The sequence below is a fragment of the Electrophorus electricus genome, chromosome 1 (genome assembly GCF_013358815.1).
Source record: "Electrophorus electricus isolate fEleEle1 chromosome 1, fEleEle1.pri, whole genome shotgun sequence".
Taxonomy (NCBI): Eukaryota; Metazoa; Chordata; class Actinopteri; order Gymnotiformes; family Gymnotidae; genus Electrophorus; species Electrophorus electricus.
In genome coordinates, this window is record NC_049535.1 from 36318891 (window position 1) to 36346262 (window position 27372).

General features: G+C 43.8%; 4 protein-coding genes across 8 annotated transcripts; 3 read left to right on the forward strand and 1 right to left on the reverse strand.

Annotated features, from left to right (window-relative positions):
• Nucleotides 1-693: 693 nt before the first annotated feature.
• Nucleotides 694-7331, reverse strand: nkiras2 (NFKB inhibitor interacting Ras-like 2). Of its 2 annotated transcripts, XR_004775728.1 has the most exons (5): nt 7260-7331; nt 6569-6689; nt 4547-4788; nt 2866-4466; nt 2539-2631 (listed from the first exon to the last, which is right to left on the reverse strand). XR_004775728.1 is itself a non-coding variant. In XM_027033165.2 (4 exons), the coding sequence occupies exons 2-4, from the start codon at nt 6660-6662 to the stop codon at nt 2389-2391; spliced, it is 579 nt and encodes a 192-aa protein (XP_026888966.1). In that variant the 5' UTR covers nt 6663-6689; nt 7260-7331; the 3' UTR covers nt 694-2388. The 2 variants fall into 2 exon arrangements, 1 of the variants encoding a protein (XP_026888966.1); XM_027033165.2 differs by lacking the exon at nt 2866-4466 and having other exon boundaries at nt 694-2631.
• Nucleotides 7332-7713: 382 nt separating this feature from the next.
• dnajc7 (DnaJ (Hsp40) homolog, subfamily C, member 7) lies at nt 7714-15227 on the forward strand. Of its 2 annotated transcripts, XM_027033164.2 has the most exons (15): nt 7793-7869; nt 9435-9553; nt 9725-9813; nt 10304-10428; nt 10584-10697; nt 10870-10944; nt 11188-11306; nt 11434-11587; nt 11844-12008; nt 12526-12617; nt 12702-12775; nt 12917-13063; nt 13209-13358; nt 13551-13613; nt 13788-15227. In XM_027033164.2, the coding sequence occupies exons 4-15, from the start codon at nt 10306-10308 to the stop codon at nt 13823-13825; spliced, it is 1314 nt and encodes a 437-aa protein (XP_026888965.2). In that variant the 5' UTR covers nt 7793-7869; nt 9435-9553; nt 9725-9813; nt 10304-10305; the 3' UTR covers nt 13826-15227. The 2 variants fall into 2 exon arrangements, with proteins under 2 accessions (XP_026888964.2, XP_026888965.2); XM_027033163.2 differs by lacking the exon at nt 9435-9553 and having other exon boundaries at nt 7714-7869.
• Nucleotides 15228-15376: 149 nt separating this feature from the next.
• On the forward strand, nt 15377-20693 carry ttc25 (tetratricopeptide repeat domain 25). 2 transcript variants are annotated; one of them, XM_027033166.2, is made up of 12 exons: nt 15377-15591; nt 15750-15881; nt 16961-17114; nt 17401-17462; nt 17662-17818; nt 17904-18122; nt 18354-18497; nt 18668-18746; nt 18861-18947; nt 19029-19225; nt 19661-19755; nt 20540-20693. In XM_027033166.2, exons 1-12 carry the CDS (start codon nt 15475-15477, stop codon nt 20573-20575), a joined length of 1479 nt encoding a protein of 492 aa, XP_026888967.2. In that variant the 5' UTR covers nt 15377-15474; the 3' UTR covers nt 20576-20693. The 2 variants fall into 2 exon arrangements, with proteins under 2 accessions (XP_026888967.2, XP_026888968.2); XM_027033167.2 differs by having other exon boundaries at nt 18354-18482.
• Nucleotides 20694-21947: 1254 nt separating this feature from the next.
• cnp (2',3'-cyclic nucleotide 3' phosphodiesterase) lies at nt 21948-27081 on the forward strand. Of its 2 annotated transcripts, none has more exons than XM_035526096.1 (4): nt 21948-22134; nt 23776-24414; nt 24496-24623; nt 25341-27081. In XM_035526096.1, the coding sequence occupies exons 2-4, from the start codon at nt 23790-23792 to the stop codon at nt 25815-25817; spliced, it is 1230 nt and encodes a 409-aa protein (XP_035381989.1). In that variant the 5' UTR covers nt 21948-22134; nt 23776-23789; the 3' UTR covers nt 25818-27081. The 2 variants fall into 2 exon arrangements, with proteins under 2 accessions (XP_035381989.1, XP_035381985.1); XM_035526092.1 differs by having other exon boundaries at nt 21950-22134; nt 23770-24414.
• Nucleotides 27082-27372: the final 291 nt, after the last annotated feature.

Here is a 27372-nt window from a genome sequence, read left to right on the forward strand (position 1 = left end):
TAAACATGTGCCGTCAATAGTTACTGCGTCACGATGGTCCAGAACCCGTAAACATGTGCTTTCACTAGTTACTGGTTCACGATGGTCCAGAACCAGTAAACATGTGTCTTCATTAGTTACTGCTTCACAGTGGTCCAGAACCAGTAAACATGTGCCTTCATTAGTTACTGGTTCATGATGGTCCAGATCCAGTAAACATGTGCCTTCATTTCCATCAGCCACGTTCTGAAATTAAACTCTAAATGACCTCACATGAAGTATCGTAACCATAGCTTCCATATTCAGTCCTTCAAAATATTTAATAAATACTTAATAATCGCCTATTACGATTTCTTTTAGCTAATTACAGGATATCGTTCACATTATTTAATTTAATGGGACATTACGAAAATACTTTAATACTCAACCCGGAATAAAGATGTCAAGTGCTTCGGCGACTTTTCGACAAACTAGTTAGCTTTACCTGCTTTACTTCAAAAATGTCAAATCGAATAGTCAACGTTCTTAACAGTGAAAAGTTTAAAATGGCAAGTGAATATTAATATAACTGACGGCGTTCACGGTTTACGTCAGTATTAACTGTCAATCACCTCATCACCACACCCCTTCAAGGATCACATATCACATAACTTATATAAAATACGTTAATTATAAGGAAAATATTGGGAGAGATATTAACGTGAGGAGACTTTATAGACTTTATATTGCTTTACTTCAGAAATGTCAAAGCGAAAAAAAGATATTCATAGAGTAAACATAAACGTCGACCGAAGCTTAACGTACCAGCTACCTGTGCATTTGTGTCTGACCATTCGTTTAGCAGTCAGTCACTCATCCCACACTCCTTTAAATATCATCAAATAAACTTTCGTGGTAACAGAAAGTATTGGGAAATATTAACGTGGGTTTTGAAATAACACATCTGAAAAAAAAAATCGTGTAATTTGAAATGAAAGGTCACTGCAGACCTGCACCATAAAAAACCCAAATAAATCTCATTGGAAACCCCAAGTCTGTTGTACAGTAACTAAAGGGGAGAAAATTGATTCAGTTATATCAGACATGGTGGTGAAGTCTGGGAGATGCAGCTCTGGACCTTAGCTGTGCTCACTGTCCCGCAGACTGCTGAGTTATAATACCCCCCGATTCGATCAGTTTCCACCCTCACTAGGGTTAAGGCACCACAACCCTCATCTGTTCACTAGGGTTAAGGCACCACAACTCTCCTCTGTTCACTAGGGTTAATGCACCCTAACCCACCTCGGTTCACTAGGGTTAAGGTACATTTACACTTATGGCATTTTGCTGACGCTTTTATTCAAAGCATCTTGAAATCATGGCTGAGTGGCTTCAGCAATTGAGGGTTGAGGGCCTTGAACTGGCAACCTTTCAATTACAAGCTGAGTACCTTAACCACTGAGCTACCACGGCCACTGGTACCCTAAACCTCCTCTGTTGAGAAAAAAATATTTCATTGGTCCAATTTGTGATAGCAACATTATTTATATTGTTTCTTTTACTTCCATGATTGCAGAAAATAACTGTCTAAAATAACTATAAAAACTGCATAACTTTATAACATATCTAATACCATAATATCTACATCAGAGATATAAGACCATAAGAAATAATTCCTACATAAATGTGTCAGAGGGACCAATAACTCAGATTTCCTTTCATAGCTTAAAGCTGTTGCATTTTTAATCACTACTGAAACAGAAAATTGGCATTGACAGAATCCTAAAATGGCCAACTGCTGTTTTACATATTCTCAGCAGAATTCTCCTGATAATAACGTGTATTTCAAAAATATGTGTTTATACATTATTGTACATGCATGATGAATTAGGGTTGAGCTTGTATAATTCTTATACCATATAGTTACTGTTAACATATTAATATGGTTCACAAGCAATATGCAAACACACAAATGGAAAAAAATGGCAGTTAACATATGTAAAGATCAAATACATAAAGATTACGTACGTATAGGTCACGTATGCAAAGATCACATGCATACGGATCAAGTATGCAAAGATCACGTGCATATGGATCACGTATGCAAAGATCACATGCATACGGATCAAGTATGCAAAGATCACGTGCATATGGATCATGTACACCAAGATCACGTAGGAAAAGATCACATACGTAGAGGAAGAATGTAGTATGCCAACATGTGCTCAGTTATAGACAAACTAAACCAAAATAAAACATTTTTACAGCATCTGTCAGTTATAACACCTCCCTCTTTACTTTCATTTGTTACATGCACAGTATTGTTATAATAGACACCACTCCTCCCCATCTCCTCATCTCTCTCCCTCCCTCTATCCTCTCTTCATCTTTCCTTCCATCCTCTCTTCATCTCTCTCTCTCCTTCTTTCTCTAGCTATCTACAGAACCGCTGCTCTTGTTTTTGTTGCGGCTGAGAGGAAATGAGGATTTACTCTGTGGCTGGGTCATTTTACTGGCCAGGTGGACGAAGGGCTCGATGAGTGTGCGCCGGTCAGTCACCGACACCTCCCACAGTCGGACCTTCTCCTGCCGGGCCCACTGCTGGGCTGCCTCGCTGTCCATAAACCTATGCTCTGCCAGGTCCAACTTATTCCCCAATACCACTATAGTCACCTAAGCAGAGAGAAAGAGTGAAAGATTAGATATGCATGCATGTGTGTGTGTGTGTGTGCGTGTGTGTGTGTATCTATACATAAATACATACATACGTACATGTGTACATATACAAACATACAAACATACATATGTACGTGTGTGTGTACATATACATACATACTGTCATGGTAGACCGGTCCCTCCGGACATGCCTCCGCCAGACCAGGACTGTACCAGGACTGTACCACTTACCTTCCACGCTCGCAATCGCCTGTCTTCTGACAGGAGACACCTGCATTTCATTAACCCTACGCAATATTTATACACCCACAGGTTCGGATGGACAGTGCTGCACATTAGCGGTCAAGACCACGCTCGTCTACTGGTGTAACGCTGCTCCGTTCCTGGAGACCACCTAGACTCCTCGTCGCTATTTAGCATAATGGATAAAGAACCTGTTGGTGCAACTTCACCTTTCGCTTCCTCCGTGCCGCCTGCGTCACAGACTGTGCAGCCACCCGGAAGCGAAGCGAGGAGCCCTGAATGGGTTCACCTGCTGGCTGTCCAGATGGCGGCACAGGATCAGCATAGACAGGAGATTGGGGAGGTTCGCTCTATGGTTCAGTCGCTTGGCCAGTACATCAACCGCCTGTCAGTGAGTACCGAGCAAAGAATGAGCTCCCCCATCAACCCGCTGGTACATGAGGGAGTTAAAGGGTTGATCACCTCCCCCGAGGCATACTGAGGAGACCCTGATACCTGCAAAGGTTTATCGTGCAGTGTGAGCTGTTCTTCGGACACCAGCTGCGACTGTCCGACCATGCAAAAGTGTCGTTTGTTATCTCGAGGCTTACGAGAAAGGCATGCGTATGGGGTGCAGCATTGGTCACAAACAATTCTCCGCTTATGAACAATTATGCGGGATTTGTCAGAGAACTACGATCGGTATTCAACCATCCCCACTAAGGATTGAGGCTTCGCAAAGAGGCTAGGTATCAAGGCCATCACCCTGACCTCTTCGTTAAGTGTACAGGCCCTGGATGGGGGTCCAGTAGGCCCAGGTTACATCACCCATGTGACTCCTCGTGTCCTCCTCGTCACCAAGGAGGGACACACTGAATGCATCAGCTTTTTTCTCCTACCCTGCCTATCTCACTCTCTCACCCTAGGTTTGCCATGTCTGCATGCGCACAATGCACAAATGCTGTGGGCAAAAAAAACAGATCCTGCAGTGGGCACCGTCCTGCAATCGGAAGTGCTTCCCAAACAAGACAACCAGGCAACCTCAATAGAAAGTCCTGAGGCCAATAAGCAGGTTGCAACTTCTCCTCTTGCTTCCTCCATGCCGCCCGCGTCACACATACATACATGTGTGTGTACATATACATACATGCACGTGTGTGTGTGTGTGTGTGTGTGTGTGTAGTACACAATACGTTTTCCTTCATCACGTTTTTCTTCATCAACTGTACAAATAAAAGGCTTCTGAAGATCTAGGCGGTATAACCAGGGTCAGAGTCAGGGAGAAGTCACCAGAGTCAGGGTCAGGGTCAGGGTCAGATTACAGTGCACCAGGGTCAGGGTCAGGTTACTGTACACCAGGGTCAGGGTCAGGTTAGAGTCAGGTTGCAGTACATCAGGGTCAGGGTCAGGTTATTGTACACCAGGGTCGAGGTCAGGTTACAGTACACCAGGGTTAGGTTACTGTACACCAAGTTCAGGGTCAGGTTAGGGTCAGGTTACAGTTGTAGTTTACAGATTACGCCGTAGTTGCTCCTTGGAATCTTCTTCAGAAACTGGGTAGACCTCCTACAGCTTCAGAATCACTTACACAGCTGACAAAGGACCTCCACCTGAAACGTCCTAGATTTTAGGAACCCCACTAGGTCTGTTACAGTTAATGTTTTTTTAAAAGCCTTTATAAAGACCACACCTCCTTTTTGTCACGACAGCGGTCGATTTCTTTCTTCAGTGCTTCCATGCGTTTGAAGGACTCCTTGCTGTCGATGCTGTAGACGAGCACAAAGCCGTCTGCGAAACTGAAGTAATGGCGAGGGAACTCTGCTCCGTCGCGCAGACCTCGCGTGTCATAGAAACGCAACTGCTCACGGGTGCCGCGGTCAGTCTCCACCGAGCCGATGTAAATGTCCTCTAGTGTCTCCAGGGGCTCTGAACCTGTCAAGTCCAAACTCAGTGGTTAAGGTACTCAACTAATAATCAGAAAGTTGCCAGTTCTAGTCCCACCACCACCAAGTTGCCACTGCTGGGCCCCTGAGCAAGACCCTTAATCCTCAATTACTCAAGTTGTGTTCAGTCAAAATTGCTCTGGATAAAAGTGTGAGATAAATGCCATGTTTTACATTTCATGGCAGCTGATTATTACAAATTGATAATTAACATACAACATCAGAAATATTATCAAAGTATGCCTTTTCAAGTGTTTGCATGCCTTTTGTATTAGCCAAATATCTTGAAAAAAAAATAGGAAATAATGCTACAAAACTCAACAGGGAAAGTGTGCCCATTAATATCATGCTCCCTTACCCATGTGCCCTAACCCTACCCCATTAATACCACGTACCCTAACCCATTAATACCATGTTCCCTGACCCATGTACCCCCTACATTGGTGCTTTAAAAGCAAACCTTTTATGAGCTGCTTTGAAAGAAAAGGTGGAAGGTGTTGAAAAACAAACAGAAAACTCTAAAATCAGTTAGCTGACTGTCAATAAAATGAACACTACACTAAATCTATTACTGTTGGTTACAAGATTAAATCATTGCCTTACTGATGATTTTAGAGAAAGACTACTGGATTCATTATATTAACTAGAGTTTATAATTCAAATATTTGTTTTAAACCTATTTGAAGGTAATTAAAATGTGTAACTAATAAAATACATTAAAAACATGAGATTTTAAATATACACTGTGTACCATTTATGCCCATATTGGCTTTTCACATTTTTCTTATTTTTATATTTTACGAATTAATTACATTTTGTATAAGACACTAATCATTAATGTTAGATTACATTACAGTAGATATCCCATAAAAATAAAACCAATATGTAGTTAAAAAATATCTGAAAACAGATCTTGTTGGGTTATGGTATAATGGGCACACTTACCCCTTTAAGCAGTGGCCACCAAGCCTGAGTTCTACCTTCCTGTGTATAGGGTTAGGGTTAAAGGTTAACCCAAACCCTAACTTCCCTGTGTATAGCTCATCTAATAGTTAATTTCTCAAACTGCTGTTTATGTCAATTGTAATTCATACTGTAATCTCGATTCACTCACCACCCTGCCATTTATGTTAAACTGTAATTTATGTTTTAAATATCAACTGTGAAACTGTGTGCTATGTTTTGTGTAGCATGTCACTGACTCCTATGCACAACTCACTTTACATATGCCCAGTACTGTGTACTGGACTAAATAATTGCACTGTCTACTAATTTTGTATTTGTCCTGTCCTGTATTTATTATTGTTTATTTAATGTTTATTTAATGATATTTTTGCGCTATATTGGACTGTTTGCACTTGTGTAGCATGTTGTCTGTTGCACTGTTGTTTTGTGTTGCACCATGGTCCTGGAGGAACATTGCCTCGTTTTTGCTGTGTACTTGTATATAGCTGAAACGACAATAAAACCTCTTTGAATTTTGAACTTTGAAAGACTGGAATCTACTTTCTTTCTACCCAGGTACATTTGTATTTGGATATACATATTCTACTGTATATTTTGTATAATTTGCTGCTTTATGGAGGCTGTTAACAAAATGTTGTTATACTCACAATGATAATAAAGACTTTGTACCTGCTCTAATAATACCCGGTCCTGTTAATCACTGTCCCAACAACCTGACTGGGAGGATCAGGAACTGAATTCTCCAGGAAGGTAGATATACAGACAGCGGTGCGCACTGGTCTACATGAGACATGATTTCTTACCAGCAACATGATTGGCATACAGTAACTGTTCAAGTATCGCCGTCTTTCCAACAGATGCGAGTCCACACACTACGACCTTACAGCTCTTTCCCATGGTCACCTTTAGTCTTGCACAGTTACACTAACAGAGAGGGAGGAACCGGAGCATCACTTTCAGCCCAAAGTCTGTGAAAAGAAACTGGGGAACTAATCCGAAAAACGCAAAGTGAGAAGGTTTCCCACACCGACTGTGGAACTGGTATTGAAAAATAAAAATCAAAACAATATTAAAGAAATGGTCAACTCTTGTATGACAAACAGGTTTGCAGGAAATTTTGTGGACACTGCGCACAGCGTGTCATTTAAAGAAGAGCTAAACATTGTGTGCTTTTAAGAAATAATAAGCAGGCAAAGCCAGCGCTGTCGGAACACCCATGTTTCTCGAGTTAGGGTTAGGGTTGTCGCCTTTTGTTAACTGGTTTAAACAACACAATCATGATATTGTTATTAGCTGTCTATGTTAGCGGGCTATTCGGGCTTTGGATATAGGTTAGCTAAATTGCTACAGCACATGCAATTGAACAAATACAACATTTGTCTTGATTTCTATAAGAGTCTGTTCAATTGTTACACAAAACGACTCGATCACTATAACGCGATCAGTAGAAAATACAGTTAAAAGTGGCAGATACGAACTACAATCTATGCTCACCGCCGCTGCTTCCTGTTTACATGCCGACGGAAAATCGTCGACGAAAAATGACGCAGAGCAGAAATAGTTCGCCTGGAGCCGGTGGGTTTAAACTAACTCTCGTTCTCCCGCGTTCTACAGAATAAGATCCTGTATTTTCATGTCTCAGACTATCCATAGTTCTTATTTTTATAACTAATTGTTCACCCTTGTGCATGGTATTTTGCTTTCTGTTATCAGTGTATGTGGCAACCAGTTGAATGCTTTATTGTCATGAATTATGCCAATACATATGTGTATTTTGCATTTGACAGTTTTGACTTACTTGACAGAGTAGCATAAGATGGTCAAATATCACAGGTGTTTATTGGGATCATTAAATTATTATATACTTATCTATTGTGTTCCAGAATTAGGTGTATACGTGTTTTTCTCATATTTGTCAAATTTGTGTTAAAATTGTAGCCTGACTGCGCACGAGGACCCCCGACACTACAAGATGGAGCAACCCTCCGCGTGAATCTCCACGCGCACGTCTCTCTCCGCCCCTGGTCGGCAAAATGGCGACTGTGGGGTACGATGCGTCTGCGGATCCGGAGATGGAGTTGCTCAGCGATGAGGAGCTGGAAAGGTAATTTGAAGAGCGACCAAGCGAGTCCAGTCCTAAGCAATTACATAAAGCCACGTTGAGTATGCCAAGGGGCTTTTGTATTCGGTTGACACAGAGTGATCTTCACATATGCGATGACAGACCTCGGAACATTCCGGTGTCTGGCCTGGCTCGCTGTGCTAGCCTAGCCTAGCCAACGGGCTCTGAGCATATGACTTTTCTTTTTCATGTGTGAAACATCCCACATCGTCGCCAGAGCGACTGTCTATTGTTTCCTGCGACTTCATTCTCATCGGTTATTTCAGCTGTCTGTAAGCACTTTAGTGTTTCCCACTGTTTTATTGGACGTATTATTAGCTCTAGCTAGGCTAGCTATAAAACGTACGCGGTTTGCTGGGTAGGGGATGCCAGGAATCGGGGAACTAGCGTTAGGGAGCTAACCTATCTTATCTTGGCTGTGTCCCGGTCTGAGCAACTGTTTGGTGGTTACTTTTATAGCTTTCATTTTCTGTGCATTTATTGTGGCTTTTACCCAGCGTGATACAATCGTTGACCGCATTTTCTCACCTGGGCAGTGGTCAGACACGCACCAAAATCCCGTAATTAGGTTAAAATTAGATTAGAGTTAAATTGAGGTTATCGTTCAAAGACATGGAGCCATATCGCATCTCTGAATAGTCGCGACTTTCTCGGTTGTAACGTTACTTCTATTCTGAAAGACATGCTAGATCATTAGCCTCTCTACACGTCATCGTTTTACGAGCTCTAGCTCGCTATCTTAGCTAGCTAAAGAAGTTTGGTGGGGGGGATTCTATAGCGCTAGAAATCTGAAATCGGAATAAGAATTAAGTGCAATATTTGATCAGTATTTAATCGTCGTGCAAATGACGTCATGCTTTCGCTCCTTCGTTGATTGATTAGCTGTTGGGATATTCTCGTTAGCTGTGTTCATCGCAGCTAGCTAATCTAGGTCCATTACCGAAATGCTCTACAAACCTCGAGAACTTTCTATTGCCAAACGTTTGCAGAGGTGCCCACATGAGAATGTAATGGAATCCACGAGGACGTGACCTCCCTTAGGCGACAGCTGGGTGACGTTTAGTTAGTGGGAAGATCAGGTTCACTTGCAGCGAAATCTGCTGAGAAACGTGATATACCCACGTGACCTTAGATACAAGTCGTGGTCTTGGTGGTGGTTCATGGGCACAGACTACATGTCTTTGGCGTTTACTGGAATGCTTTCACTGTCTGAATTAATACCGCGTTTAATGTTTGTATAGTAACTAAAACTATGCTACCAACATTCATGTTCAGTCACCCAGTTGTATGTTCTTTGATTTGTTACACTTGTCTTCAACCTGCTGACCAAGCACTGAGCAAGACACATGCCCTTGCCAAACCACCACAGCTGCTTTGCTTTGCGTTGTGGCGGACAAGCTAACCAAATTACGCAGTCATGTGTTGTCATGTCATTGCTGAACCTAGGACAGGTTTTATGTTTAGCAGTCATGACTTGGGTAGCTCTCCCCCAAACCCCTCTATACCACCATTAACATGGTGTTTCTTTTTTGCTTACCTGTCTGGAGCCTAATCTGATCAACAGTTTAGCAGAGAGTCTCCACTGTAGCAGGGATTCTCCTCATTCAGTTGCTGGAGTGATGTTGGAATGCAGACTAGAGCACTCAGTCCAGAAGCACATGATCTAGTGAGTTCTGTGTGTTTGGACTCTATGTGCAAATCTGTTCCACACCACCATGATATCTGGCTTCTGCTGTCATTGACTGTGTAAATGTGAAGGGCAGTGAAGATTCCTGATTTCTGATTCCCATTCTGCTTTGTTCTCTGCTTGTCATGTCTGCATGTGTGATGTCTCCAGGGAAGCTGAAGGATACAAAGAGCAGGGCAATGCTCATTACATAAAGAAGGACTACACAGAAGCATTCAGCTACTACTCCAAGGCCATTGGTAACTAGCCCCCTGTATCATGTTCTCTCATTCTTCTCTTCCACTATTGTTTTTCCATATTTTCATATTTGCCAGTACAAACATGCACATGCTGCTGTTTGAAGCTTTCTTCTGTAGCTCACTGCCATGCTGACACATACACTAGCATGGTCTGTAGACAGTTTCAGTTCAGTTTCAAGTTTCACGTACATAGTTATACATGGTATGCAGTGAAATGGTTTTTGTGACAGAGTCAACCTCACATATAGATTTAATGCTGTGTGTGATTGTTTGAGTTAAATTAACCTCTCTTGCTCTCTCTCTCATAAATTCATATATGTTTCACCATGGCAACATCTTGTTTTTGGGACCTTGTTCCGTGTACACCAAAAAGTATAATGGCTGAGTGCTACTTTCCCAACCCTTCTGGTGCTGTTTTCCTGTGATGCTCCTGTGGGATTTTTGCAGGTTTGTCATTGGACAGTTGAGAGTTTTGTTTTCCCTTTACCAGACATGTGCCCAAAGAATGCCAGTTATTACGGCAACCGCGCAGCCACCCTGATGATGCTGAGTCGCTACAGGGAGGCACTGGAGGATTCCCAGCAGGCCGTGCGCCTGGATGACGCCTTCATGAAGGTCAGAGGTCAAAAAGCTAACTTTGACCTTTTGAGCAGTGGTTGCACTTCCATGATAATGTACACTAATAAATTACCCAGCCACAGGGTAGGGTAGTGCGTGCGTGTATATGTGTGTGCACAAGTGTGGTCATTCACTCTCCCTCTAACCCCCAGGGTCACTTACGGGAGGGCAAATGCCACCTGTTGCTTGGCAACGCTATGGCTGCCAGCCGCTGTTTCCAGAAGGTTCTGGAGCTGGAACCCGACAACAGCCAGGCTCAGCAAGAGGTATGGCAACCTATCACAGTGCTGATAATCACACTACACCCAGGCAGCACAAAGAGAACCAAATGCGTAGCCAATCAGGGATTCATGTAGCTGTTAGAATTGGTACCGAATTCAAACTATATTTCATACCAGTTTTTCCACCAAAAAGTGTCTGTCTGTCCGTGTCCTGCAGATGAAGAATGCAGAATCTATTCTGGAGTATGAGCGAATGGCTGAGATCGGCTTTGACAAACGGGACTTCAGAATGGTGGGTGAGCCTTATACTGCAAAGGGCCATTTCTCCAACTCCCATGTGTCTGTGTGTGTGTATCTGTCTGTGTGTGGGTGGGTTTCGTATGGGTTTGTCTGGCTGTGTGTGTGTGTGTGTGTGTGTGTGTGTGTGTGTGTGCGCGCGCGCGCGCGCACGCACAAGTGCCTATGTGTGTGTATAGATGCTGTTCTGTATGGATCGAGTGCTGGAGTCAGCGTGTGTGTGTGTGTGTGTGTGTAGGTGGTGTTCTGTATGGATCGGGCACTGGAGTCGGCATCTGCGTGCCACAGGTTTAAGGTGCTGAAAGCAGAGTGCCTGGCATTACTTGGCCGCTACACAGAAGCCCAGTCCGTTGCCAGGTAACCAGATAATGGCATTACAAAATATTTACCTTTATTACTTCGTAGACTGATTAGTATAAGTCAGCTAAAGTAGCCTTTAAAAATGGCCAGACTGACGGCGCCTACAAAACACCTCCTCCTGCAGTGATATCTTGCGCATGGACTCCACGAACGGCGACGCGCTGTATGTGAGGGGCTTATGTCTGTATTATGAGGACTGCATCGACAAGGCTGTGCAGTTTTTCGTTCAGGCACTGCGCATGGCACCCGATCATGAGAAGGCCCGCCTGGCCTGTAGAGTGAGTCGGTACTACTGATCAAATACACACGGTCTCTCTACCCACATCTGTAGTCACATGCTTAGTTATGCTTTCCTGTGTAGCAGGAAGTAATTACTCCCACTCCCGAGGTTGTAATGACTGGAGGACAGCAAGAGCTTAACTTGAATAGTCTAACTCCTCCTTCACTGGTGCTCTGGATACATCTATTTTTATTTATTTTCCATGAGTACAAATGTAGTCAAGAATGGTTTTTCTGTTTTTTGGCTAACTGCAGAATGCCAAAGCACTGAAGGCTAAGAAGGAGGAGGGGAACCAGGCGTTTAAAGAAGGCGGTTTTGAAGAGGCCTATGAGCTCTACTCTGACGCTCTGACCATTGATCCCAACAACATCAAAACCAACGCCAAGCTCTATTGCAACCGAGCCACAGTCGGCTCCAAGGTGAGCCTTTAACCCCACCCCCCCTCCTGCAGGCTTCAGGGTGAGCTGGGGGGAGAGGAAACCCTGACTTGGACGCTCTGCTGACCAGATGACTCTGCGCTATTTTAACCCTATACAGGCACCAGTGAGAACACGCTGGATTACTGGAGTGTGTCCTCATTTGGTGTTCTAGTCTCACACACTGCCAGACACCACTACACTCCACGCTATAGTAGAGGAGGACTGGCACAGCCACGGCATGATGCCTGATGCTCACGCTCACTGCTCCACCATTTCACTGCGAGTTATACTGTGTATGACTATGTATGTGACGAATAAACCAAGCTTGGTTTTGTTCTCTCTCTTGCTGGAGGTTTTAGTCCAGTGTTTGAATTCTGAGCAACATCTTATACTGGAATCAATGATTTTCAGAAGTACATTGGATTGTGGCATGTGTGCAGTTTTAGGACTATAAATCATATCGCATGTAAAAACAGGTTCATGATTAATTCTCCCCCCTCCCCCCCTTATCTTCCAGTTGAAGAAACTAGAGCAGGCCATAGAGGACTGTACAAAGGCCATTAAACTGGATGAGTCCTACATCAAAGCATACTTAAGGAGAGCCCAGTGGTAAGGCACGTGTGTGTGTGCGTGCGCGTGTGTGTACGTGTACGTGTGTGTTCAGGCCACTTGTCTCCATTTGTAACCCTACAGTTTCATGGACACAGAGCAGTATGAGGAAGCTGTGCGGGACTATGAGAAGGTGTACCAGACAGAGAAAACTAAAGGTAAGGGGTAGCGTTAAAGGAATGCCTGCTGGGTGAGGGTTAGTTTACTTGTACAGGTATGAGTTCTGGTAGTGCAGGTCCCAGTGAACTTGCTTGTACAGCACTAAGTTCACGCCTTGCTGCTGTTCTGTTGTCCTTCAGAACACAAGCACCTGCTAAAGGCAGCACAACTGGAGCTGAAGAAGAGCAAAAGGAAAGATTATTATAAAGTTTTAGGGGTGGAAAAAAATGCCACTGAAGATGACATCAAGAAGGCTTATCGCAAACGAGCCCTGATGCACCATCCAGGTAGAATCTCACGTGCAAACAGATCTCATAAATATATTAAACACTACCAACTTGTACTAGGAGGAGGTTCATGTTAAACAGTACCAACTCATGCAGGATGCTGTCTAATACCATCGATGGAATTCCTCCCCCCCCCCCCCCCCAGACCGGCACAGTGGAGCAAGTGCAGAGGTGCAGAAGGAGGAGGAGAAGAAGTTTAAGGAAGTGGGTGAGGCCTTCACTGTGCTCTCTGACCCCAAGAAGAAATCACGTTATGACGGCGGCCATGACCTGGAGGATGACGACATGAACATGGGTCTGTCTCACACTCACTCGATGCATTAACATGGGTCTGTCACACACTCACACAGCTGTCTCTCACATCAAATTCAAATGCACGAATACACTAGCCATTCGTTTTTGGGTTGTTCACTTCATTTCAGTAATAAAAGTGTATTGTTCTTATTGTGGTCCTGTTATATAATTATTATATTATAAAATCTTTCAGATTTTGATGCCAACAACATCTTCAAAGCGTTCTTTGGTGGACCAGGTGGATTTAGTTTTGAAGGTTAGACATGCCCTCCAAACCCCACACAGCCCTGGGCTTCATGTACCTTTTGCTTAGATGTCATCAGTTTGTCCTTATGTATACAGCAGTCATAATTGCCATAACTGGCGTAACAAATATTGTAGATTTTCTGTATTGACTTGCTCTTTTTTTTTTTTTTTTTCTTTCCTGTAGCTTCTGGACCTGGAAACTTCTTCTTCCAGTTTGGCTAACTGGACCTTCTCCAGCATGTATGCAGTAGACCCACACAAACTTAAGACTGCCCTGCCCCTGTCCCACCCCCTACTGCAGTATGATGGACCACTAACCTTCACTTGGACCCTGAGCCCATGCAGTTGACTTGATCTGGTACTATGGCCAGTATGTGATCATTCAAAGCACACTGCACAGCGCTCTGGTCCCCTTTTCTTTTTTTTAAAGTCCTAACCCCCCCCTGCCAATTCATATGGAGCTTTAGTCTGCTTAATTATGTATAAATAATTAATTTAAATGAAAGAATGGTCCTAGTTAAATAATTACCACCATAAAACGGTGACCTTTTTTGTTTTGTTTTGTTTTTTTTATGGTGTGGTCATTGAACCAACATTTTTCAAGACTTTGTTCAGATGTGGTGTACATTTAAGTAAGGTGCTACAGTCCACATCCACCTCTGTCAGGGACTCTTACTCTGTTCAGTACATCAGTGCAGGATTCACACAGGACTCTCCCCTCAGTCTGGCTTCTGAAACTCGACACTTGTCAGCAGGATAAATTTAACAGAATTACTTATCTCCCAATGTTCAAATGTAATAACAGTTTGCAGATTAAGTGAAGTTATTTTTCACCTTTTTCTAAACTGCCCCCATGCTCCCAAGGTATAGATGTGACTACACACGCCTTTCCAACGCCAAATTATACCACTGATGTGAATACACGCTCCTTCCCTCGGGCAAATTATATCATAGAAATTAGTCCCATTTGTTCTTCCGCTGGCTGGGGTTAAACTCGTACTACTGCATACAGAAGCACGGCGAACGGGTGTTCGAGCGCCCCCTCGTGGTTTTCTCCCTCTGCAGGGTTCATATTTCAATGTTGCCATGTACCCGTTGCTGCATTGTACATTTTACTGGAATGTAAAGTGTTTCTTTGTGTTGATGATCAATGACTTTTTAGTTTTTGTTTTGTTTTTTAACTATGAAATAGTCACTTTTTAAAATATCAATATTTATTGTAATTTCACAAGCCAGATGTGAGCCAGTGAGGAGTGCTGTGGTGAAGGTTTGGCCGTACCCCGTGCTTGTGTTCAGGGGAGCGGCGCTGATCCAACCTGATGACGGTTATCTGGAGCAACTAGCTCGAGGCACAATACCGAGTAAAGGACATTCTGGGACGTTTTTGTAAAGTGAAATTACGGAAATTGGCTGCCTGCACAAATGTCTGTCCTGCATGCCACCATAATCAGTCGTTGTTCGGCTACAACCTGAATTCCACTTCAGTTTAATCTTATCGCATAAGATCTTATGGCGCAGTCCATGAACCTCCACATTTGTCTGGCTCATGTTAACCGTCTTCGTTATGGACCGTTTTCAAATAGCCATGTAAATAAAGTTAGCTGTTTTCTCTTTCTCCCCTTCACTTGACTCTGCATGTTTTTCCTGTCCGTTTTTGATGGTTGTGCGCTTGACATTTGTTTTCTAAAGTTTCTGCAGCATTAACTGCAGGTCAAACTGCCTTTGGTGGTCATGTTAACCTCCCTGATCACGTGTTCCGGGTTTTGTGACGTGGTTGCTAGGATACACCAGACGTGCCAGTCCTGCGCAAGTCCTGTCTGCTAGTTAAAAAGCTGGTAATTCAACCTTGTAGTATCCACATTTATGCGAAAATGCCTGATAATGATGGGGGACAAGGTCCGAAAAGTACGTTTTCTACCTACATGGCCGAGGGTGAGCAGCTGTTTCACAAGGGAGAATACGGCAAGGCCACTGAAAGCTACTCCGCGGTGAGAACTCCGTTAAAACCTGACGAGCATTGGTCTCTCACTAACTAGAACAATTCAGTACAAAGTTGAAATCTTTCACATGACTGGTAATTTGCTTTAGAAGGACACGTTCGTTTTAATCGATTGGTTTCTTAGTTGGCAAAATATGTCTGCCTTAGGCTCTGATATTAAAGCCAGACGACAAGAATTGCTTGGTTGCCAGATCCAAGTGCTACGTGAAGCTGGGAGAGTCCGCGAAGGCGCTAAAGGACGCAGACGCATCACTCAAAGAGGACGGGGTTTTTTTCAAGGTGTGCTCCCCACCTGCGAGACAGACCAGTTATCAAAGTTACACCTGTCATTAGGGTCACATGTAAAGCTAAACACTAAAATGACATGCTATTAGTTTTACCTCTTAACTACTATACCTATATTGACATAAATGTTTAGTCTTTATAAAAATTGTGAGATTGTTCTGCCTAAGGCAAGTGTGTATATATGTGTATATATATATACACACATATAATATATATATATATATATATATATATATATATATATATTAGATAGATAATAAAATTAACTTTGTCAAATAGAAAGTATCAAAATTAAAGATCTAACTAAACCAGGAACTAAAATGTTAGTGCTAAGAGTTCAAATTAAACATGTAAAGTGTTGAGATAATTTCTTATATTTTCATTGTTTAAAAGAAATAAAACTGCTGTGTAGTAGTGTTGATAAAAGGTTAAAGTGCAGGGTTTAAGTTGAAAGCCTGGTCTAATAAATGGTTTAGTTCAGATTTAAACATGTCTAGTGTCTGAGAGCTACTAATGTTCCATTTAAAAATGGCGATGTTGGTGCTTGCTTTCAGTGTGCTGTCAGACATGATTAGTTTTAGAGTATTTTCGTGTCCCCAGGAACATGAGAAGTAACTGATAGCAGGAAAGGTAGCCTTCAAGAGAACATTCTATATTATTTAATGAGTCCATGTCAAATTTTGCTGAGTAGGCAGAGATGCATGAAGGGTTTGTTCTCGTGACATCAGGGAGACTGTGGTTTCAAAACCGGCTGATTGTGCATCTTATGTTCCATGTGCAGACTCAAAGTGTGTGTTGAATAGTGTATTTTGAAAAGTTATCAATATTTACACATTACTTACATTTTTTAATTTCAATATAGCGAGGGACGTTCAGTTTTCTGTGATTGGGTTGTTTTAATGCAGCTGTACTATGTTGATATTTTAAGTTGTTGATTGTAAAAGCCAGATAGTCATTTTTAGAAGATCTGTTTTAGTGATGGCTGTCAGAATGTAATGTCAGTTCAGCCAAAGTGTTCTTTAAGAATCACCTTTAGGGTTCTTTAAGGTTTAATAGACTCTCCTCTCACACAGGGCCTGCATCAGAAGGCAGAGGCCCTCTACACCATGGGGGACTTTGAGTTTGCTCTGGTCTTTTACCACAGAGGCCACAGGCTGAGACCAGAATTGCAGGACTTCAGGCTGGGCATTCAAAAGGCTCAGGAAGCTATCAACAACTGTGTGGGCAGTGAGTGCTAATGCACAATGCACTCTTACAAAGTTCGGCCACAACCACAGGGGAATGTCACACTCGCATATGATAATGCAATATCTTAGAAAGTCAAAAACTAGTAGCATTGTTTGTTGACAAGGAACCCATGCTTGTGGTGTGTCCAGGTGCACAGTGAATAAAATGCTAATAATAAAAACACATCATTCCGTTCAGTCGTGGCTCAGGCCTGTTGCTAACTCTGCCTGCTCTCGCACTCTCTCTCTCTCTCTCTCTCTCTCTCTCTCTCTCTCTCTCTCGCTAGGTCCCTCATCTGTTAAACTGGAGAATAAGAGCACGCTCTCCTTTGTCCATAAAGTCGAGGACGTAAGTCTGTTGCCTCTACCTCACATTTCCAAGCCCTGTGATAACCTCACTTGTGATAATTACCACATGCAGTATAAACTACGCATTAGTTATCATGATGAACAGCATTATAGAAATAAAATTTAAGCTAAAAATGCCATTTTTTGACAGTTTCACGTGGTTGCATTTCAAATGTGCCTGTTTGTTTTTTATCTGTCAGCTGAAAATGGCTCAACAAAAATATTTGGTGCATCCACTAAAGAAGGTGCAGAGAAAGCAAGACCAGGAGATGCCCAAAAATGAGAGAACAGCCAAGCAGTTACTGAGTGAGCTGTATGCTGACAAAGAGTATCTGGAGAAACTGCTAAAAGATGAAGGTGGGTGAGTGTGTGTTTGTAGCTAACATTTCTGTGCCTTGAGTTGCTGTTTGTGTGTATAATTAATTATTTCCTTCTCACACAGATCTCATCAAGGGTAAGACGCGTAGTGGTGAGCATCTGCAGGAGCTGATCTTCACCTGCATTTCGTATCTGGACACACGGACGGAGTTCTGGAGGCAGCAGAAGCCGATCTACGCCCGCCAGCATGACCGACAGCTGCAGCATCGGCAGTGGAGCCACCACCATCTGCCCTCTGACCCCACCTGCAACGTCCTCAGGAACCTGGAGAAGATCAATGCTGGTGAGGCGCCGTGGTGCAAGGCAGAGGCCTTTGGCGCTGTGGTGCGAGGCAGAGGCCATATTTCGTGCCTAAAGGTCTAGCAAGTAATTTTTTCAGGCTTCAGGACTTGTCACATTTATCGCAGTTAGTATCTAAGTCAATCAGTGGTTTGTGTTTGTGCATATGCACATGTTTGTATTTGCGTGTGTGTGTGTGAGCGTGTGCACATGCATGTGGTTGTTTGCTTTGCAGCACTTAATGCCGGAAATGCAGAGAGCAGCTTGAAGAAGGCACGTGAGGTCCTGAAGAATGTACAGGGCTGGTCTGAGGACGTCCTGCCCAACAGGACTGAAGTGCTGGGGCATCTCTACAGCTGCCTTGGTAACACTGCCATGGGTACACAACTCTTACTTACACAGCTGGAGAAAACAAACATGAACTAAAACATGATTACAAGATTCTCCTGCATTATGTCTGTTAGAAGATCAGTAGTTAAACCGTATCTTTTGAGTGTTGAGGTATTGTACATGGTGAGTGTTCAGACACCATCTCTGCTCTGTGCTCAGGTAATGCCTTGATGGATCTGGGAGACATGGACAAGGCCTTGGACAACCATCTGAAGGACCTGGAGCTGGCCAAGCAAGGGCAAGTGTCAGGACAGCTCAGAGTAGCTGCATGTGCGGGAGGGGCATATTCTTGCTTACAGCAGGTTAAAGATATCAGGATAATGTTTGCTTTTTGTTTGTTTGCTTTTAACAGTAAATTGATGGACAGTAAGTCAAGGGCTCTGGACAACATTGGTCGAGTGTATGCACGTACTGGCAAATTCCAACAAGCCATAGAAGCGTGAGTGTGGCTTTATTCATCTCATTATTATGCAGAGTATATGCATACAGTCATTTTACTGTTATAACCGTGTGCGTGTAGTTGGGAGGAGAAGGTGTGTCTGTTGCGCAGTGGGCTGGAGAAAGCCTGGCTGTTCCATGAGATCGGCCGCTGTTACCTGGAGCTGAAGCAGTACGTGGAGGCCAGAGACTACGGCACTCAGTCGCTCGGTGCTGCCAGTGACATCTGTGATGAGAAATGGCAACTCAATGCAAGTGTGCTGGTGGCACAGGCTGAGTGTGAGTCCACCAGAAGAGAAAACCAAAAATTGTGTGCTTAAGGCCTGAATCAGCACTGGGCTCAGAAGAAAAGTTGTACAGACAACTTTGACTGTACTGGTAGAGGAAAAGTTAAATATACATATTGCAAACTTCAGTGGATGCAGTAGTGTTCAAATTTTCCTGGTGTAATAAATCTTTTAGAATATTTAGAATGATTTTATGTTTAGAAATAAAGCAGTAATACTATATCTCACCTATAACCGTACAGACATCAGTAGCAGTATTCAGAAATGAGTGGTTTTAAAGTCTTCAGTATAAGTAACACATTGATCTGAATTTGAGATTTTCAAGAATTTTTTAAAATGATTTTTCAGCATTAGATGTGCTTTAAACATGGGTTTTAGAACATGGGTTCTCTTTCTCTCTCTCTCTCTCTCTCTCTCTCTCTCTCAGTGAAGCTGGGGAACTTTAAGACCAGTGTGCTCCTCTTCGAGAAGGCGCTGGACCTGGCTAAGGAGGACACTGCTGCCAGAGATGCTATCCAGAAGGTCACACTAATGTTGTGTTAACCCTAACCCAGAAGGTCACACAGATGTTACGTTAACCCTCACCCTCCTCCCTCATGTGTCCCAGTTCTCTCTGTCTTTCATGCTTGACATTTGTAATAACACTATTCATGTTAAATTAGACTCATCAGGTTTCTGAATTCCCTAGAGTTTAATCATGACTACATGCGAGTGTTTCTCAGCTTGTGAAACAACACACCAGCATATTAGAGAAAAATGATGTTTGTTTGGAAGAGACGGGATCTGAAAGATGTCAAGGTTTACATGAGTGACTATGGTGTTTAGTCCATGACACAATCGTGGTCATACTGAGAACACTTGACCAGCACCGTGTTACAGGAATGACAAGAAAAATCAACAGTGATTTTTCACAATGATTTTTTTCTTTTCACAGTGATTCAGGATAAGCGTGAAGATTAGGCTTATGATAAACAGCTAAATTACTTCTGAAACATTTCTACACAGTTCTACATGACCAGTTTACTTTGATCATAATAACTGAGATCAGTTTGATCAAAGGACCAAACAATAATCAAAATTTGATCATTGACAAGTAAATGGACTTCTCATTTTTTGTTTTAGGTGGTGGTGAAGAACTAAAACACATAATACTGACTAAATGTGTATTGTGACCTCCTGATTTTAGTATTAGGCTGACTAGTCCTGGATCATAAAACATTTTTTAAAAACTTTATTTTATTACGTTTAACGTAGCTTCCTGATATCCTTTGATCCGTCTAAGTGAATCTTGACTCTGTCCTGGCAGGTGCTAAGTGAGACGAGGCAGTTGGCAGCACTGTGAGAGGAGCCTGGATGAGCTGAGTTGCCCCACACCCTGTTGAGTCTGGACTAAGGCATCTTCAGTCCTGTTCAATGTCTTGGCCCTGGCCTGTGAAATAAAGCCTGTATGGAGACACAGAGGTGGATCTGGTTCAGGAGGTGGTGGTGCTGAGAACTGCTGGAGTTTCAATGTGTGGTCTGATTTACATTTATTAATAAGAAAGAATGGGTGGAGCAGTGCTCTCATGCTACGCTGACTGTGTGAAGGTGGCATAATGACTCAGCACAGCGTCTTGTGGAGGTTTTAGTGTCAAGGGCCGGGTATTTCACAGCAATGTGATGCCAATGGCAATCCCTTACTGACTGTGGTAGTGGCTGGGAACTGACTAAATGCTGTTCTAACCCCCGCGCTATTCCAGGAGAGGGTCAGGCTGTGCTAGGTGAGCGTGTTAGGACAGGACATGACTGCAACTAGGTCACCAATGCCTAGCAACAGGACAATGTCCATTTTTGTTCTTGCTACTGCTTAATCACTCTTAAAATAAAAAAAAAAAATACATTTTACATTTACTGCACACACTTTTGCCAATATTAGGCTTGTGATTACAATATATTGAAAAAATGCTTCATTGAACAATTTTAAAAGTGCCTCAGAAGGCCTAGTATTTATTGGTAGTAATCTGGATTAAATTCAGGGTACTCAAATACCAAGATGTACAAAGAATGATTATGTAACTGTTACACAACATCAAATACCAGCGGCTGCGGGAAGGCCGTTTCAGCGTTTCCCCGTTCGTCCCAGAGAACTCAGACACCCTAGTTAAGGTTTTCTCGCTCGTGTTGTTGGTACCTCATAGTCCTAATGCTCGACACATTACCTAATACACTCATGGTTTTTTTTCAACACCGATAACTTAATTACTCTGAGAATTTTTCAATTTGAATTATGCAAGGTCTAGATTTAAACTCAGAAAGGCCTCAGTATGTGAGATTACACCACTGAAGTCAATCGTAACAACTGCAAGACTGACAAGACCTGACTGGTGTTCTGTAGATTGTGTAACAAATCTGTTGACTCGCTCCAATACACACGTCCATGTGGGAAAAAAGATTCAACTCGAAGAGCAACGGGGCTACCGATGAACCCGAATCCTTAAAGTCACACACGCTTAACTCCTGAACAGCTGATTTAATAGACATCCGCGAGGTAAATGCGGCCGCTTTACTTCAACTCCTGAAAATGTGAATAACATTCATGAAAACACTAAATAATAATTAAGAACCGTTATTTGATTAATTGGAGGTGTAGTTCCTCAACGGATAAGTTCACGGAGGCGGCCCCAGACGTTACGTAGCTGCTGAACATAAAGCCAAGCGCCTCCCTTAGTTGAGTGGGCGTGTCTCGTTTGCTGAACATCCTCACGGGCCCCTCGTGCACTAGCACGCTCAAGAGTCGTGGTTTCCGCTTCTTCCGTGTACTTGTCGGGCAGGCGGGGATCTCTTCGCAGGACTCGAGGCGAACAAGCAGGACTGTTCGGTGCTGCAGAGCCAGTGGACGCGACGCGCTACTTTCCCGTTAGGGTGAGACGCCGCTCTTCCTCGGTTATATGCGTGTGCGCCGTTACTGGGCGTCTGCTGAACTTAATTTCCTCTTTTGGACACGTTTGTATGTTCTCGTGCCCGTTCCGTTGGTACTGAAATGTGGTAGCTTGAAGAAATACGTCACTTCAGACACAAAAGCTAAAAAGCTAGTGAACGTTTTTGGCGTGTACTGTTAAACGCAGCGCGGTCCGTGGCATTGCCACGCTGAGTTGTTTTGTCTGGCAGCCCAGACGGGAACAGCCACTCCCCAAATCTCCAAAGCTGCTTTCATTGTTTCGCCTAAACATGTATTCCTCGTAATTCCTGTATTCGCTCGAGCTTCCTGTGCTTTCATGCTTTAAATGTTGCCATCAGCTGCCAACATTTTGACTCTTTCATAAACTAGACCAATAGAGATAATTAGTCGTTTAGCTGTGTAATCTTGTGTAAAATTCAGCAACTCCATTTAGTTGTACCGTTGTAACGTTGGCTTTTTATTGAAGGGACCAAATATGTTTGTTTTCTGAAAGTCTGTCTTTCCTTTGTCCGAGATCCTGTGGTGTATCCGAGTGTAATTTGGCCATACAGCGGCCCAAACGAGCTGCAGGTGTTGCTCCCTGAGGCCTGCTTGGGCCGGTAGCGCACGCCCAGTCTTGTGTTCACGGTAAAATTAACTTCTAGTAGAATTTGCTACAGCGTTGTGGTTTTTAAAATAGTTTTTTTGCGTAAGCTTTGTTAGGCAGACCCTCTGTCTGAAATGTATAGAGGTGCCGTATTTTACTGTGAATACAGCCGATACGAGTTCGCTGCGTGTCTATATAAAGGAAATTTAGCGCGAACAGACTGAATATTGAAGAAGAGGAACATTTAGTCATCTGATCTGTTCTGCGTACACGCACGGCAACGTTTACTGGAAATTTTCGCAACACTTAAAGTACAAGTGGATCTGACTGGCTGTAAAACCTAATCCACAGAATAACGGCACCCGTTTCTGAACGACTATATTAAAGAGCATTTCATTCGCATTCACCTTCTGCGCTGTCCTCACGGAGGGTCGGTGCAAGGGTTGGATTGGAGACGTCTGACCGTCGGGGGCAGTCTGGCATAATCACGTAAGAATGGCTGGGTGGTTCCGCAAATTTCAGATCCCTTGTTTGAGTTCCGCTGCATCCTCTAAAAGAGGAGTTGAGGCCCCTTTCAGAAACAGTTTTTGTTTCCTTCACTTGCATGAATCCCTACTAAAACGTACAAATCTAATGTCCTCCGGGGTACATTTTGACACTTCCTGATTTGAGATTCACAGATTGAATAAATGTTTTGGGGTAAGTTTATCCAGTCAATGACAAGCACTTGGAGAATTAAATTGTGAATTAAACTCCTGAAGCCTTTATGAATGTTCAGTGAAGCCACATGCAGGTCTGTACAGTAGCACCGTTTAATGAGCTATACGCCACACCACCAGCCCTTATAATGGAGTGAAGGCAAAAGATGAGTTGTGCTGGTGAATGTGGATGTAACTGTAGAGCAGGCTTGTGCTGGGAGCTTTCACATGCAGGGATGTGGTTTGTGTATGGAGACTGGACCCAGAATGGAAAACTGCTTCTAGGGAACCAATGACGAGTTTTTGTTTGGTAGAGACAGGCTGGTGTTGAGGAATGGAAGCTGATCAGAATCAGGAAGTGCCAGCAGCTGAGACCCAAGCGGCAGAGATGGAGTCACCTGCTCACGAACAGCCTGCGTGTGATGAGGTGGCAGAACCAGCCTCCCAGCCAGAGTTCGAGACGAAGGAGCCAGCAACAAAAGCCCCCGAGCCCGAGGCCATGAAGGAAGCGCCGGGTGCGGAGCTGACTCAAGTGGAAGTGTCCTCCGAGACGCCTGCCAAGAAGCTGGAAGCAGGTGTAGCGGACGGAGCCCAGGAGGAGCCTTCTGGGAAAACACCTGAGGGTGAAGTAGAGCCTGAGAAGCAATTGGAAGGTACAGACAAGCCAGAGCAAAAGGTTGAGGCCACTGCTGACAGTGCAGCAACACCTACAGAAGCTGCAAAAGAGGCAGAGCCAGCAGCAAAAGCCCTGGAGGCGGAGCTAGAAAAGCCATCTGAGGCTGAGGAGGTTAAAGCAGAGATCCCCAAAGAGGCGGCGCTGCAACCCAAAGAGGCGGAGCTGCCGCTGTTCTTCGGCTGGTTCCTGCTTTCTGAGGTTGAGGAGAAGATAAAATGCTCTACCATGGAGTTCCTTAAGACTCTGGACACTATGGAGGCCTTCAAGAAACACCTCAGTGAATGTGAGTAGAGGGTGAGGCTGTCGCTGTTTCTGTAGACTTTCTTTAGGCCTTTAAATAACCACTTTTTTTTTTTTAATAAAGTTACTGGGGAAGCTGAGAAAGAGGTGGATCTGGAGCAGTACTTTCAAACCAAAACGCCACTCCACTGCACCTCAAAGTTCTGTGACTACGGAAAAGCAGAGGGATCAAAGGAGTACGCGGAGCAGCAGGTTAGTTTCTGTGAAGGTCATTCTGAAGGATCTTGTGAGATTATTTTACGCCTGTTAACTACCTGAATAACTTTAGTTTTGTATGTAGTCACGTCGTTGTCTCGAGCAGAAGTGCAGCATGGCAGTTACACTGACCTAGGTCATCTTATTTTGATAGTTTTGACTTCTATACCTTGGTGTGGTGTTCAGAACAATTTTCAGAGCAACCAACTGATGTAGACAGTAAGGAGAGTTGAGAATATTTGCCTGGATGAGTCATGGTATAATTGACATGACTGAAAAAAAAAACGGCACAGCAATTGTTAGTAACTTTGAATGCCAGAATTATATTGGCAGAGGTGGGTAATGGCTATTTGCACTTGAAGGATTTTCTAAAATATTTGTACTTTTTGTACTGGTTTTTTTTTTTTTCTTCTTTTTTTCTTCTTTTTTTTTCTTTTTTTCCCTAAAATATTTAAGTGTGAATTGACTTGATTTTCAGGTGTAGACAAGTCCTCATGTATTTAAAGCTTGATCTCTTGGTTGTAGAGATGGGCACTTCCTGTGCTGCTGAATACAGTTTGTAAAGAGATGCTGCACTGATTCTGTACGTCACATAGCACATGAAACTTTGAGACTGTTTAGGCTGGTTTTTGTTGTACGATTCACTTGAAATGTGTAGCTTTTCTGTGCAGCCTGACTTATGCAAAACTGAAGCGTCTCTCCACTCCTGTGCAGGTGGTTAAAGATGCGTGCGATGGTGCGTCAGAGCTGGCTGTCGTCGGCCTCATGGTCACACCTCGCACGTTTGGTGCGCGCGTGTTACTAACCCCTGAGCAGCTCCAGCTGTGGCCCCCAGGTGTGGACAAAGAGGGGGTCCCTGCCTCTGCCCTTCCCAGCATCGAGGCTCTCCCAACGGGCAGCCGAGCCCATGTGACCCTGGGCTGCGCTGCGGGAGTGGAAGCTGTCCAGACCGGCCTGGACCTGCTGGAGGTGCTGGCTCTGAAGCAGGCTGAGCACCAGCCCGCCGCCGAGGCCGAGCTGGACGCAGGCACGCTTTCATACCTGGGTGAAGGCCGCTGGTACCTGGAGCTGCAGGAGGCCATCGTGTGTGATGCCACCTTCTCCAGCTTCTCTGAGGACGAGCGCCCCACTGGACCTGCCAAGAAAGAGAGCGGAGAGAAGAAGAAGAAGCCAAAGTGCTCCATTCTGTGAGGGGGGGCAGAGATTTCTGTAGGGTTATGCCACGTGTGTGTGTGTGTGTGTGTGTCCGTGCGTGCGTGCGCGCTCCAGCTTTAGTGTATGTGTAGGATTAGGTGTGGGCAAACTGGTACCACAGGCTCTGCCTGAGGTGGCAAGCTACCTGTTAGCCTCTCTTTAGCAGGGGTTAGGTTTTGGGGGTTTAGGCTAACCCTTCCAGCCCCTCTCTTTAGCATGTGTTGGGGTTAGGGGTTAGGATATGGCCCCTCTCTTTAGCAGGTGCCTTTCACTAGGATTAGGGTTTACCCGAACACTCTGACTAGGGGCTGGGGTTTACCCGAGCTCTTTCACTAGGTGCCACGAGTGCTAAGGATTTCCACTCTGCCTTAAGGTCACATCACCCCCCTGTAGGTCATGGGTTACTCTGCTAGCTCACTCACTCTTGACCACTGCACTCTCTGTCTACATGCGCTCACTCAGTTTTTCCAGTACTCAGTGTGGTGTCGGATTGCTTCTTTGAATGTTTTACTGTGTATGAACAGGTACAACGTTTTCTTGTCACCACTTTATTGCGTTTTTGAGCTGACTGGAGAGGGTGCCGTTAGATTGTAGAACCAGGCAGTATTGGTGCAAACTGGCATGAATACATATTCTTCCGGTTCAGTTCAAAAACTGAGCCTAGCATTGCTCGTGTTGTGTGCGTGCTTGCATGTGCACACATTTGGAGTGTGCAGGTTTCTCCTCTCTTTGCAGTAGAAAAGTGACATTTGTGATTAACTTCAGCAAGACCATGTGGTTCAGTGGCTTATAATTGTGGCTTTTCTTGTAACTTCATTGTGAAGTTCATAGTTTCATTGTGAAGCTTTTTCAACACTTTTGCATTAAAACATTGTTCTCTTCTGTATATCAAGCATATCTGTTTTGAATGAAACTGTGAAATGTCTTTCCTAAATCTCCTGTGGTGTCTTTCACCCAGGGGACACTCAATGTTGTCCAACTGGCGCTAAGCCTCTTACCCTTCAGTCTGCACCACCTGACCTGGCCCTGTTGTACTGTCTCCAGCGCTGAGTTGTGCTTTCAGATTTCTCTCTTGACAGAATCTACACTCTACTGTGGACACTTTCAGCTTTCCTCTACAGTGTGGTGCTAGGAGGCAGAACCCTTGTTTCTGTAGAGTTGGGGTCAACCCAACCCTTCTGTAGGCCTCTGAGGTTCTGGATTTTTGCACTTTGTTTTTTGTTTTTTTGTACACCTAATAATAAATTTGCTTGGCTCTGAACTGCTTGTTGTGTTTTTAGTTCCCGAAAGTTGGTGGTGGCCAGTCCACTTCCTCATTTTGGCCTTCTTTCAGCTTTGTGTCTTTCAAGGACAGCGTGTAATCATTTATCTCAAATGGTGTTTCACCACACTGAGCCTCTCGATTGCGTCATGGGCCTCTTGTTGGCTTTTTCATGGTAACCCCATGCAGGGCTGTACTTTTATGCATGTGTGGTACTTAAATTGGCTCTTGATTTAAGAGTAGTATCACTGCATCATTTTAACTGGGCTAGGCAGCAAATGAATGGTTGGT